Here is a 16052-nt window from a genome sequence, read left to right as displayed (position 1 = left end):
TATAATCTCATTTAACATTTAGAGCTCTTAAGAGTAATATGAGATTCATAAAAAAGATAAGTAGCTGGCCTCAGGTCATAGAGATAGGATTGAAATGTATCCCTCGGTCTGACTTCTAATTTTTTCTCAACAACACTGTATCTTGGGTTTTTCATCTAAGGTCTCAAAAGAACGTGAGTTCTTGAGTTCAGGGCCACTTTATTTTGTGTCTCCCAGGATATATTTAGCCAAGCTTTAGCAAGTAGCAGAAGTATAGGGACGATGTGCATATTTTAATCTTTCAAAATTATAGATTACATGAGCCCTCCAAATTGTTCTCTTTATTCATCTGGATGACCAAGTATGTACCATAAATGTTTAAATTATTATGAGATAATGAAAGAACATTTAAAATAGCAAAGTCTGAATGTGTACAACATAGTTACAAGGTATTTACAATTATTACTATATTCATGCTACATAAGTATATGAAGTAATTTTAAATTCTCTCACTAATCATCCCTTTGATATTATTCATAAATTATATAACTTTTATTATTCATTCTCCTCATTTTTAAGTTAAACAGTACAGAAGAATATTAAGGTAACTTCTAAAATATACAAAATATACTTTGTAGGTATACTTTTTTTCTCATTATTATTTTTTTTGTGTGCCAAAAAACTCAATTGATTAAACCTTGTTGTTCTTATGTATAATGCCTGGTAGGTATTTATTTCAGAAAAATATAATTTCAGTAGAAAACATTAAATATAAGAATTTGCATATGATGGATTATATTATTTACTGAGAAACAGAACAAGAAACAAGGAGGCATATTTCCATAATATCCTGGAGGTACCATAAACATTAAAGTTAAAAATTATATGTGTTTAAGATAAAATGAAAATTTAGATGGATAAGTACATATACTTATGTATATATATGTATACCTTTATACATATAAATGAAGTATTGTTAAAAGGACTTTCAGATAAAGCAACTATTTTATACAACAGTATGTATGACACATGTCACAGCTAATTTAACTTTAATGATGTGCAATTACATGTTGACAACTTCACCACCAGTGACACTTTGAAAAGGCAGTAACTGCTTTTTGTTACTAATTACCAAAGCTCAGCACTGAATGAGTGGGGGTGGAGGTTAGAGATGCCATTTTTTTTTTTTTTAAGAGCAGGAAAACTATAATCCTATTGTTATATGACATGAATATTAACTCATCAAGTTAGTCGATATCTGACAATGTGGTAGCATCAAGGAAGAAAAAAACAAGGAAAGTCATTAGTATTCATTCTATGGCTTTAGAAACATTTGCAAAGAGAAGCATTAATATGTAAGGGTATAAACACACTAAGATATTTTCTCCTTCATGTAATTCATATTTTTTTTTGCTATATTCAAACCATTTTTTTTAGAAAAATACAAAGAATCTGAGCGATAGATAAGAGTTATTTAACTCTTATCTGGATAAGGTTATTTAACTTAAAGAAATCTCAAAAGGAAGCAATACAATAAACACAATTAAGTAAGATGTTAAGGTAATAGTTCAAAAGACAACTAAACAAATGACAGTTAATGCTTATTGAGCATTTACTAGGTATCAAATATTTTATGCTAAATTATTTAGATGCATCATCTAATTGATTCCTTACAAAAGCCTAAATATAGTTTTACTGACAGGAACACTGAAGCTCATTTATTAAACCTAAGAATGGAGCAGAGCCAAGATTTGAAGCTGCATAGGTTCAGTAAAGATGACACTCTTAATCTCTAAGGTACTTCTCTCCCGTGGTGGCCTTGCTAAATCAGCTCAGTGGTCTGCTGCCCCTAAGTTAATGACTGCCTGCTCTGTAATGTTTCCGCAGCCTTACGATTTTTTTCTTTGGAATTATAACTCTGTTCTGTCATTATTTGTTTTTAGGTTCCCCATGTGTTTATGAATATTTTGGTTTTTATTTTACTTTTTTAATATTTTATTTTTAAGTAATCTCTACATCCAACATGGAGCTCGAAACTGCAACCCCAAGATCAAGAGTCCTGTGCCCCACTCAAAGAGCTAGCCAGGTGTCCCAGTTTATGAATATTTTGAAAGAAAGATTTATCTCATTTATATGTTTGCATACCAACAATGGAGTAAATTATATGATATATAGTAGGTTTGATTTTATGCTTATAAGATTTAATAGAATAAACTAATATATTGGCTGATATCATAATATTTGAAACATATTTCCTTAATATCAGGCTTCTCACAAACAGAGAGATGACACAACTGGGAGTAAAATATGGTTGGAAATCAAGAACTAAATGATTCCCTGGCACAATTCTACATATATATATATACGATTTGTTCAAGTTTCCTGTTCTGTGGAGGAAGAGAGCTGGTTTATGTGATTCCTTTCTAGCTCTACATTGTAGAAATATGTTTTATGGAAAAAATAAACTTACTGTTATAAGTGATGTTAAAGCCACGTCCCGACATTGAGTGGTCTGCTTGAAATTCCAATCGCAGTATATGACTATTACTGGTGAGATGGGAAGGCACCTCAGCCCCAGTAAAGGTTCCAAGAATTGGGGAGTCTGGAGAGTCACCATCTTTAACAGCAAGGAAGTCAAACTGAGATTCCAGATCAAAGTCATTAAAAGAAAGATGAATCCGGCTCCCTGGGTCAGAGATTATTGTCCAGATGCAGTTTAAATTATTTCCATACCCTTCTGGGTAATCAGGAGAAAGCACTGTTCCCATTGGTGCAGTAAAGTTAGACAGACAAGGAACTGTTAAAATAAGATTGTAAAATACAACAAATGTTCAAAAGTAAGATTCTACCTTATTTTGCCATATCCTTATTATACTTTATCCTTATTTACTTATTATACTTTATTCTTATTATACATTATTTTGCCACAACTATGGTAATCAATCAGCAGGTTGAAAAAAATAATATTAAAAAATGTAAATTATAAAACAGAAAAAAAAATGTTACCATTTTCACATATTAGAAGAGGCAAACTGTTATTTTGGGTGACTGCTTAAATATGCACAAAAATGTCATGGGAGTAATAAAGGCAATTTATTTTGACATTTATCATATTTGTGTTGGAGTTCTATACAAAGGTTTTGTTTCTGTGCTTAAGAAAGAAAATTGGTAAAATATTTAGAGATTTCCATATAAAGCAAGAATCCTCAGGAAATGATTGAAGACAAAAAATATTATGTGGATATTAACAGAACTAGGAGGTTGTAGTCCAGACAAAAACTCGGAGGGAGGCTAGTGATTAGGCGAGGTTCATTCCTGCCATGGCTCTCATAGTTTAAAACACAGATAAGAAGACAAATTAGCTTTTATAGCTATCACCACTAGTTGCTAACACTAGAAAGACAAATTTTCACATCTTACTAAGATGAAGTCTCTCCTTGCCCCTGCTTGACACCTTCCCTCAGTTTTCTCTTAACTTTTAAAAACATCTGAGCTAAAGGATCACACAGAGCATTTAGGAAGTAGAAAAAGAGAAACAAAGGTAATGGTCTTTTTACAGAGAGGAAATCACATTTAAAATAATGATGTGTTTTCTTCCAGTGGCTTTCATTACATAATTTGGAAAAAAAATCCAATTCATTTAATTTTGCCCCAAATTTTATTTACAAAGAGTATGAAATTTAAGCCTGAAAAATATTTTGCTAAATTTCTGCCTGGAAAAGTTGTATTCACTTATATATATATATAAGTATATATATACATGTATATATATATACGTATATGTATATACATATATATACATATATATATCAGAATAAGTGAATACAACTTATATATATACATATATATTTATATATATATATGGCCTCTACCAGCATAAAATATATATGGCCTCTACCAGCATAAAATATTATGATTATTTAACCTTCCTTATTTGATAAGAGAAATGACATATTATTAATCTGCCCTTCTTTGCCTACTAGTAAAGTGGAAGATTTCTCCATTTTCTCTCTTTTGGAATTATAAGCTCATGAACTCTGATCATTTAAGATTATGAATACTTAGTCTATAATACTCATTCAATATTACTTATTCATATAATATTCATATATTATTATAATAATGTTAGTATAAATAACTTGTTTAGAATATTAAAAATAATAATTTCTTTGGTTTTCAATTTTGTTTTTTTAATTGAGACCTTTTATTAACATTCAAAAATAAGACCAATATCTATTTCTCTAGCTACAGAAATATAAAGACAAAAATGTAACCATACCTATATATATGTGTGTAAAATATGTAACATATGTAAAAGAATAATAGGAATTATATATATAATCAGTTGTTTATTACTATATATATATATATAATTTTTTATCATTTTATATGTAATTTCTAACCCAAGTTTGCTTCTTCTGTATGGAATGATGTTAGGAGTTAACACCAGGTCTTGGAAACTGATAACCATTGGGCTGGATCCAGACTGCAAATGTGTCTGGTATGATTTTTGCTTATGCCTGTACAAAAATTTGAAATCACATTTTAAAATCGTCCTACTTCACATTTGAGGGGAAAAAAATCAGGAATTCTAGCTTCTTTGAAAAAGTTAATGCACTCCAGTTCCCTACCACGTCCATCATGGGTGCATACATACCTAGTCCTATTCCTTTCACACATTTACCTGCCTGCATCCTGGAATCATTTGATTCTACTGCCCTTGACTTAAAGGCAGGGTCAGCAAACCTTCTGTAAAGGAACAGATGGTAAATGCTTTGGCTTTACAAGCCACATTGTCTCTTTTGCAACTACTTAACTCTGCCACAGTAGCAGGATATCAGCCAGGTGCAATAGGTAAATGAAAACACACAGTTACATTCCAATAAAACGTCACCAAATTAGGCTTCAGGCTAAATTTGTCCCAAAGACCTTATTTTGCTAATCTCTGATCTAAAGGATCCCTATTCCAGCAACTGATGACCAAGATCTATCATGCTAATCTTCCATCTCTAATAAATAGGTCAATGCCGATGTAATACTCTAAACCCTTAGTTATATTAGATGCAGTTTTTAATGACACTCCCTTTGACCCAGGGTTATATTTCTGTATCACACTAATTTTATGGTAGCAACTTAATATTATACTTTGAAATCCACATAAGTACTTTTCTTTTAAAAAATTCTCACATCAATTCTACTGTTGCCTTTTTTTTTTTAAACCTAGTGGCATGTCAACACATTCCTAAAGAATGCATGTTCCCAGATAAATTATGTTAGGATTTTTATTGAACTTTCAAAGCAATTTTCATACAATTCACATTTATTATAATGTAATAATATAATGTGTTCTTATTCAGGAACATGGCATCTATCTATGTTTTTCCTCATAAAATTTTCTTTTCTGAATAAGTTTGTAATTTTCTACAGGTTATTTGGATTTATGCAAGAATTATTTCCACATATTTTACAATTTTATATTTCTGAATAAATTAGCTTTCCATTACATTTTCAAATTAGCTATTGGTATATAGAAAACTATTAATTGCTACATATTTATCATATAGCAAGTTGCAGGGCTTACTTACTTTTAAAATAGTAAAAAAAAAAGTGTCTTCTCGATTTTAAGGAGTTTAAATTTGTTTTAGTCAGCATTATTTTAAATATTGTATTAAATGTATTTTAACCCCTTAAAATGCTTAAAAATAGTTTCCTGGTGGTGGGTATTAAGGAGGGAATGTATTTCATCGAGCACTGGCTGTGATATGTAAACAATGAATGTTGGAACACTGAAAAAATAAAATAAAATTTTAAAAAATAGTTTCATTTTTGAAGCAGTATATTGCATTAATAGATTCTCCAACATTACACAAAATTGTCTCCTTGGAAGAACACCTAGAATTAAGGATCTTTGAGTTAAGTCTTTAGAAGTATTACTAATAGATAGTGCTAAGAGAATCTAATCAAACTCTCCTAATACATTTTCTTCTCTTACAGTAGGAACTTCACAAGGTGATCTTGGTTAGAGATGAACACTGGCCTTAAAAGGAGAGGGTTCTATTGAGGCATTATATGCACTCTTCCTCTCCTACATTTTCTGGAGAGCCCGCAAAACATATTTTAATTGGGGAAATTTCTGCCACATTCGAAAAATACTCACTTTGCTAAAACGTAAGATTAGGTATCATGACAATATGTATCCAGACACTATCCTGAGAAACAGTAGTGCTTACTGGGTATTTGATTCTTTTTTTTTTTTTTCTTTTTAACTATGCAAAAATACCTATTAGAAAATGACCTCTAGTTTTTTTGAAAGTTCTGTTACTTTTAAAAATGTTAAATAATTTTAAATTATTAAATAAGCAACATTTCCAATAAAAGAAAGTACATGTTTTGCAGCATATATTGTAACTCAGATGAAATGTAGGTCTTGAAAAATGCTACTTAAAAAAAAAACAGTTAAATATTGAAATAAAGTTTGTGCCTTTTAGGGAATGAAAGGTTTCACAAATGAAAAACATTCTAAGTTGGATACAGATGAAATATCTTAAATTTGAAAACCAAAAAATTATTTTTATTTTCATGAATATTGGCTTTATATGTTACCATTTGTGAATAGTCAAAGCCCAGATGCAAAATTTTCAATATTACACCCATATCTGATAAGTTGCATTTGTTGGTATTTAACTGAAACTGAAAGCATATCAATAGATAATACAAATTATATTTTTGTTGTAGTTAAATTGCAATGTTTTAATGTATTTGAAGAAATATATTCTTTTAATCCAAGCATCCTGTATATCATAAACATTAATGAATTTTTTCCTGTGCAATATAAATAAATGGCACAGAGTATGTATTAATGTGAGCATCTACAAGCAAAAAATAAGTTAATGCATTATACATAGAATATAAGCTTTAAATATTTTAAGTGCTTTTGATTGAAAATAAGCATATACTATCTTGTTAAAATAAATGAATCTACTAGAATTAGCTCAGATGTATAATTTCTGTAAGTATGCTATCTATAAAGTATAAAATGCCACCAATAAAAGATTAGAAGAACACATGTAATATACACTTTGCAATTACCAAGTGAACTATGTTAACTTTACTTAAATCTTTAATGAAATTTATAATTTGGCATAAGCATACTTGTTAAAGATAGTATCACAAAGTGCTACTCGTTCAAAAATAATTACACGGTTCCAGCTCTTTGCAATTAATTACAAAAGCAATTATATGCAAGGACAGGGTAACATATGCTATCTGAAAGCAAAGCATTTGGTACTCACAGATACAGATGGGTATGTTTGCAGACCATTGGTTATTCTCTTGACAAACAATGGATTTCTCTCCAATTAATTCAAACCCAAACTGGCATTCGAACCTTAAAACATCACGATTAGAAAATCCATCGCCTTCTCTAATTCCATATAAGGGTGTACCAGGATCACCACAACTTTCTTTTTCAATTTCTGCAAAAATAGAAGTTACAAGTCACCTTCCAGGGGTTTGAGGCACATGCTATCCATATGACCAATTTGGTAGATGTACACTCTCTATATCCGAGATATTTCAGAACAAAAAAGATGAATATGTTTTCCAACCTTATTTTTTTTTCTTTGTGCTACTCTTACAACTATAATTTGATGACGTGATCTTTAGAAAACAATAAATGTAGTTCTCTCATTTTGTATATGGGGAAGCTGGGGTGATCAAAACACATGCTAATGATTGTGCCTAACAGAAAATTTCAATTTTTTGTCTGCACTACACACACACACACACACACACACATACACACACACATACACATCTCTGTATTTTCCCCAAACCCCCAAAACATTTCTTATTTTTGTTATCTGTACATGATACAGTAAATCCTTAGGTCATCACCAGGATATGAGGTACCGTTGCTCGTCTCAATGTTCCTACAGCAATCAATGAATACCTTTCTTGTAGGATCTGCCAGTCTCCCTGACACTTGCTGGTTGAATTATTTCCCCAACTACATCTGTCAAAAAAACTTCTTAGGGCAGGAATCAATTTTGCATTCCAAATCATCCAGATATGTTCCTCCAAAAATGTTTCTATGTGAGTTAAATTGAAGAAGGTTGAAAAAATTCTCTTAAAAGCACATGAAAGCACTCTTTCAGCTGACATTCAAAGAAAGTCCAAATGTCTAGGATCTTCATCTTGAAGCTAAGAATGTCAATAGCAAATTATTGTGGTAGTTGTTTTCATTTTTAAGTCACATGAAATCACATTGATTGTCTTCAAATGATAGCAAAACAATTTAAAAGATAAAACTTTGAGATAAAGTTATGGCTTCTATCCTGATATTCCGACAACCACATATTCCTGATTTTTCTATAATCTACCAGCACCAATTTGAATGGTCTCTCCAGTTGTTTTCCCATGTTTTTATAATTATACATAGGCATATATCATATGAAATATTATAAACATCTATATTTATGTAAATATTAAACTCCTTTCTAAAACTATGTATTATAATACATACATTACATATGCATTATAATTTTATTGTAGCATACTGTGACTGTTATTCTATAACTTGTTCTTTTTCTAACAAAACAATAATTTTGGATTTATTTTTGAACACCTGTGTATTTTTATCAGATGCCACAGATGGCTATAATGATTCCTTTAATACAATGGATTTGATATTTTATTTCTATATATCCCAAGAAACTGAGATCAAGACCTGAGCTAAAACAGCACTCAACCCACTACACCACCCAGAAGCACCCAGACTTGCTGTTTTTAATGTCACTATCATTTACCTAGGTATTGTTATTTATTTATTATCTATTCATTTATTTAATGCTTGGTGCTTGATAGATTTCTTCTGTCAAATACTTGTAATTTTTTTTACATGCTGAGAAATTGTTACCATTATTTCCCTTAAAATATTGTTCCTTATGTACTTTCATCTCTCTAAAATTCATTTACATTGAATATTAGAATTTGGGGATTTAGCCTTCATGTTGTTCAATCTTTCAAATTCTTATTTTTGACGTTCTCTATTCTTCATTCTTAAAGAAATATATATATATGTTAATGTATGTATACATATTCCTATTTACTAATTCACTGTGCATGCTTATCTAATCCCAAATCAACCTAATACTGAAAAATCATGCCATTTTTAAAATATTTAAAGATTACTTTTTATTGTTTCATAACCTCCTACTATTCTTTCATGAATGTAATTTCTCTCTTTATTTCTGAGGATATCTAATATACTTATTAAAAATAATTTTCTTATTCCTCTTTCAACTGTTTCCTTGGGTATAAGCAGAAGAGTATGAAGAGAGCAGCAGAATAAAAGTTCTTCTAAAGCAGCGTGTTTAAAGAGAATGTGGTAAATCATAATTGTTGTTGATCCTGTGATGAAGGTGTGGGAGGAGGTACTTGAGGAAAGAACAAGACTGCTGGTTTTGAGCAAGCCGTCAAATAACTGTTCTTATCTGATTGCTTTGCTGCAATTCTGCAGGTCCTGCACTCCCCATCTTCACCTTCACCATCCGCCACCTTCAGGCTTATTTCTTCTAATGTCAGAACCACCTTGTAGTTTTGGGTGTAAACTTTTCCCTCTGTTGACCTGTGGCGCAGTCCACTTTTGTGGTCTTCATTTTGAGTTGGGGAGCCCTCCCTCTTGATAACTGCACTGGACTCTCATTCCATATCTGGGTATTTGGCTCTGTAGCTGAAATATTTTCCTCTGAGGTCAACACTGCAGTTTCTCAGAACTGCCCACAGACCCCTTCCTGGTGGCTTCTAGCCCCCAAACCCAGTGTCTTCCTGTGCAGAAGCCATAGCAACAGCCTCCCATGATGACACTGGCTTATGAAATTCTCAGCTTACCTCTATATTCTGTATATATTTTTACACATTTATTTATATACATTTTTGTTAGGGATCCCCTATAGCCTCATAACAACTGACATTTCCTCTATTCTTAATCATCAATGAATTTTTAAAATATGTTTTCCAAAATCTTTGGGATAAAAGTGAGAGTAAGAGCTTACTCTACTGTTTTGAAACCAACCATATGGTTTTTTTTCCTTTGTTCCTTGATTTTTGAAAATCAAAGATATATTTTCTTTTTTATTATTATTTAAATTCAGTTAGTTAACACAAAGTACATCATTAGCTTCAGATGTAGTGTTCAACAATTCATCAGTTACGTACAACACCCAGTGCTCATCACTTAATGCCCATCACTTAGTGCCCTCCTTAATGCCCATCACCCAGTTCTGCATCCCCCACCCACCCTCTCTTTAGCAATCCTCAGTTTGTTTCCCATATTTTCAGATCATAATGCTTTGAAACTGGAGTTCAATCATAAGAGGAAATTTGGAAGGAAATAAAACACTTGGAGGTTAAAGAGTATCCTGCTAAAAAATCAATGGGTCAACCAGAAAATTAAAGAAGAATTAAAAAAAAAAAATTCATGGGAACGAATGAGAATGAAAACACAACTCTTCATAACCTTTGCAATATAGCAAAGGCGGTCCTAAGAGGGAAGTACGTTGCAATATATGCCTTTCTCAAGAAATAAAGAAGGTCTCAAATACACAAGCTAACCCTACACCTAAAGGAACTGGAGAAAGAACTTCAAATAAACCCTAAGCCAAGCAGGAGAAGAGAAATAATAACTGGAGCAGAAATCAATGAAATAGTGACCAGAATAACAGTAGAACAGGTCAATGAAACTAGAAGCTGGTTTGTTGAAAGAATTAATAAGACTGATAAACCCATAGCCAGACTTATCAAAAAGAAAAGAGAAAGGACCCAAATTAATAAAATCATGAATGAAAGAGGAGAGATCATGACCAACCCCAAGGAAATACAACCAACTTTAAGAACATATTATGAGCGACTATATGCCAACATATTAGGCAATTTGGAAGAAATGAATGGACTCCTAGAGATATATAAGCTATCAAAACTGAAACAGTAAGAAACAGAAGATCTGAACAGACCTATAAACTGCAAGGAAATTGAAGCAGTAATCAGAAGCCTCCCCCAAAACAAGAATCCAGGGACAGATGGTTTCCCAGGGGAATTCTACCAAACATTTAAAGAAGAACTAATACCTATTTTTCTGAAACTATTTCAAAAAATATAAATGGAGGGAAAACTTCCAAACTCATTCTATGAGGCCAGCATTACCTTGATCCAAAAACCTGACAAAGACCACACCAAAAGGAATTATAGAATAATAATGCTGATGAAAATGGGTGCTAAAATACTCACCAAGATACTAGACAAAAGAATCCAACAGTACATTAAAAAGATTACTCACCACATGGGATCTATTCCTGGACTGCAAGGGTGGTTCAACATTTGCAAATCAATGTGATACCTCACATTAATAAAAGAAAGGACAAGAATCATATGATCCTCTTGACACAGAAAAAGCATTTGACAAAAGATAGCATCCTTTCTTGATTAAAACTCTATGCAGTATAGGGATATAGGGAACATACCTCAATATCATAAAAGCCATCTATCAAAGATATATTTTCAACAAAGATGTAATTTTGTAGCCACAGTACTCTCATACTAAAAAATATGCAGTAAGTACAATAAATACATACCTATTATACATCACTGTCTTTGAATTTTTTTTTTGTACCCAAGAGGTGAAACTGATATCTGAACAAACAGTTAATATGCAACAGATGACTATTACAGTAGAAACAGTCACAAACAATAACTAAAAACAGTGGCTATCATTTTTTGAGCATGAAAACTGTACTGGCACTGTGGAAATCTTTTTTCAACATTAATTATATAATTTAATCCTCATAACAACTCTGTGATGGAATTAATTGTCATCTTCATTTACAGATGAGAAAGCTGAGAATCAGAAAATGTAAGTATGGTGCTCGCTTTGTCAGCACATATACTAAAATTGGAACTATACAGAGAAGATTAGCATGGCCTCAGTGCAAGGATGACATGCAAATTCATGAAGTGTTCCATTAAAAAAAAAAAGTAAGCATAGCTAGAGACTGAATAATTGCCCTCCTCCACCCGCCCCCATCATATGTTGAAACCTAATCCCCTATGTGATGGTGTTTGGAAGTAGAGTTTTGGGGAGGTGATTAGGTCATGAGGGTAGAAGCCTCATTATTTATAAGGGATTAGTGCCCTTATAAAAGAGGACTTTAAAAGCTCCTTTACCTCTTTTTGCTGTGTGAGGACACAGAGAGAAGACAGCCATCTATGGATGAGGAAATGAGCCTTGATCTTGGACTTTCTAGCCTTCAGACTGAGATATTTGTTATTAGTCACCTAGTTTATGGTATTTTTGTCATAACAGCCCAAAGACACTAACTCAGACAATTTCACAAAACTTGTGTATAGCAGAGTCTATGTGCAAAACAAAGTCTTTTTTTCCTCTCTCTTTTTAGTAGGCACCACAACCAGTGTGGAACTCACAACCCTGAAACCAAGAGCTGAGCTGAGATCAAGAGTCAGATACTCAACCAATCAAGCCATCCCGGTGCCCCACAAAGTCTAAATCAGTAAGTTATATTGGAGGAATTTTCATTCTTTCCCATTTATGAAATATTTATTTTGTTTCTAATATGTATCAAAATGATACTAAGTATTAGGGATATAAAGATAAATAAGTTGTATCCTCTGCTCTTAAATGAGAGCACAAAGGAGGTATAGGTAAGCCCTCTTGGGGTTGGAGGTTGGTAAATAGGCAAAGGTGATCCTTGCGCTTAGAGTCATTTCACTGAGTGGATTGGAGAAGAGGAAAGAAGGGAAGGTATTTAGGTGGAAGATGAGCAGTAGCAGTAAAGATATGTAGTCTTTTTGCTTCTCCTTCCTTCTACAGGTGGTGACTTGGTTGGAAGCTGAGTCCGTTGGAGTTACTTTAACGGAATACCATAGGCTGGGTTTATGAACAACAGAAATTTGTTTCTCTAGGTTGTAAGGGCTGGGAGGTCCAAGATCAAATGTCTAGAGATTTGGTGTCTGGTGACATCCTATTTCATGGTTCGCAGACAGCCTTTTTTTTTGCTGCAATGGGGTCCCGGACAGGCCATACCAGAGTGTGCCACTTTGATGTGTGGATTGTTTTGAGTTGAAGTCAATCAAGGCCCAAGGGACTCAGGAGTAGCTTTTTGCCTCCCTTTTAACTACCTGAAAGCATTTAGTCAGAGGGCCTGGCCTGGTAGACAGCTATCACCGAAAATAACTACAAAGAGCATGAGCTAGGTGTGGTAAGCCGGAAGGAATTCAGCAAGGCCTGTTTGTTTAAATTCCTCTTTGTGTCCCATTGTCTCTGCACAGCATGGCAAATAATTTGTTTAGAAACATTAGCTTTCCCCATCTTCCTGTAAATTGTCTTCCTCCCCTTTGAAATCCCAGATCCTTCCCTCTTTCTCCTTAGCTCAGGATGGTATATAAACCTCAATTGCTTGACTATCAAGAAGACTAATATCATGGGGGTTCTTATAAATATGAAATTAACATTTTCTCCTGTTAATCTGTCTTATGTCAACTTAATTATTAGACCAGCCAAAGAACCCAGAAGGGTTTTTTTCCACTAGCTGCATCCTCACACGGTAGAATGGGTGAGGGAGTTCTCTGGTGCACTAATCCCATTCACTGGGATGCCACTCTGATAACCTAATCATCTCCCAAAGGCCCCATCTCCAAGTCCATCACAATGGCCATTAGATTTCAACATACACATTTCAAAGGGCACAAATATTCAGCCTACAGCAAAGGCAGTGAAGGTGGCACTAAGCATTGAAGGGTGGTGAGGTCAAGTAGGTGATGTGGCTGGGGGCCAAACAAGTAAAGGTAAGGCCAAGAAGGCAGCCAGTAAGTTTGGGAGATCGAGTATATATGAGGGGATAGTGAAAAGCATAAATTTGAGGATAAAGGTAACCAGAATTTTATTATCAAAAAGGAGATGTAGAAAAAGGGAAGATTTCAAAGAATCCTGAGGGGAAATTGGAGTGGAGGAGTTGTGTGAATTTGCATTTAAAGTATAGATATACACAGGTTAGATAGAGATGAAAATGTGTATAGATAGATAGATAGATAACACTCTATATATATATAGATAAAACTATATATATATATATATATATATAGAGAGAGAGAGAGAGAGAGAGAAAACTCTGCATGTAGAATGGCAATTTAAAAAATGTAGAATTAATAAAAATAGAAGATCAATATTGGGTAGCCATGTTAGTGATTTTGGATTCTGGGTGAATGTTCGATAAAAAAACAAAATAATAGTGTAGTCTCGGATTACCTCTCTTTGAAGCATGTATCAATCACAAAGGTGAAAATGGTGATGTTACCATGGAAAAACCAGAAGACACTAATTTTACTAGGTGATCAAAGGTCACATAACTAGTGCGGGAAATGTGGAAATTGTTTACCTCCTGATGTGATGCACTAAGACACAGAATCATTTCTGTGGTATTCCTGTTAAGAATGCATGGGCTAAGTCTGGATAGGAGGAAAGACTGCCTGGACTCGGATTGAAGGACATGTTATTTATAACGAAAAGACATGACAAATAAATGCGACAGTTTTGTGGGTTGACAAGGAAGGAAAAGAGACATTTTTTGGATCATTAGTGAGATTTGAATGGCATCCATGAATTATTTGACAGTGTTGTATCGAGGTTAACTTTCTAACCTGGATGGTTATTTTGTGGTTTTGTCGGGCAGAGTCTCTGTTTTTATAAAACTCAAAGTATTTGGGAGTAATGAGGCATTATGTTTGCATCTTGCCTTCAAATGGTTCTGTGGTGGTTTTAAAACATGTCTGCAAATTCTTTGATGTTCCTCCTATCCAAAGGGGCAAGCAGATTCTCCTCTCTTTGATTATTGGGCAGCATTAATGACTAGCTTCTAACAAATGGAATATGGCAGGATGGACATGGTCACTTCTCACAGCAGCTATCCTAACACTACCAGTTGCCTCAAGCCCGTATATGTTTGGGGCATGGAACAACAATCAACACACTTTACTTTAGCTTGTTCATTGCAGCAAAAACTACAGAAGCTCCAGTACCAAGATTTGATCCAATAGGATTGCCAAAAGCTTCATTTTCCCAACAGCTCCCTTAAGGGTTTTCAGTGCCACCTGGAGTTGTGGAGAAATTAACGCCTGAGAGATGAACTTTGACCAACAAGAGGCAGGAAATGGGAAGGAGACCAGTGGATGCATTGCTTACCTCCCTCTCCCCAGAAAGATGGCACCAAAACACAACTGGCCCACATGGCCCACATGACCAAACACATAGCTGTGTTTCTTGTGAGGCTGTGACCAACTTAGTAACAGCCAATAGTATATCACCCCATATTTGATTCCTCCATTTCCCTGTTATATCTCTTTTATCCCTCATCTTTGCTGTTTTGGAATTGTACTCCTTTTCTTCCCCCATAAAGCATTAATCCAAAAGCTATGCCTCAGCCTGTTTTCTAGGGAAAAAAAGCTAGGACCTGTGACTTATCACTGGCAACCAGTGAATGGATAAGGTAAGGGACTGGGCTATCTAATGGTTGTATAAACACAGATGTGGTTTTCAGGAAGATAGGCTATTAGCTCCAATTATTGAGTGACTATTATTTGACAAGAGGGTTGCTAAATACTGTAACTGTTTTAAGTCATGCATTTCTTATGAAACACTGAGAAAAAGGCATATTACTCCAGCTTAACAGATGAGAAAACAAGGTTCTGAGAGGTTGACCAAGCTCATATACACAGAAAGAGCTTAAATGAGATTTGACATCTACATGACTCCAGTAAGCACACTCTTTTCCACTGTTCCATGCTGCTTGAGAGAAAGGATGGAGAGGATAATGTGGGCCAGATACTGAAAAATTGGGGAAAATAGATGAATTAACTTGATTTCCATATTGGGAAAGATAGCAACATTTTAATTTTAAAAGATGTTATGTCTCCAATGCTTTTACACACTAATCCCACCTCTGCATGGCGCCAGAGTAATTTTAAAAATTATTCAGTTCTCTTCAAATCCTTTCCAGTGGAAAGTC

General features: G+C 33.6%; 1 protein-coding gene across 3 annotated transcripts in view; it reads right to left on the bottom strand.

The window, feature by feature from the left end:
• The window catches only part of CSMD3 (CUB and Sushi multiple domains 3), a gene marked incomplete at both ends in the record, with an annotated part of 1233164 nt that overhangs the window by 431054 nt on the left and 786058 nt on the right, over positions 1–16052 (bottom strand). For all 3 annotated transcript variants that reach the window (XM_080802411.1, XM_080802412.1, XM_080802413.1), the window contains 2 exons: positions 2450–2776; positions 7272–7454. In XM_080802411.1, coding sequence (XP_080658537.1) covers positions 2450–2776; positions 7272–7454 — 510 coding nt within the window. The remainder of the gene's footprint in view (positions 1–2449; positions 2777–7271; positions 7455–16052) is intronic.

Source organism: Martes martes (assembly GCF_963455335.1).
Source record: "Martes martes genome assembly, chromosome: 4".
NCBI classification, from domain to species: Eukaryota; Metazoa; Chordata; class Mammalia; order Carnivora; family Mustelidae; genus Martes; species Martes martes.
This window is presented reverse-complemented; position numbering and strand designations above follow the sequence as displayed.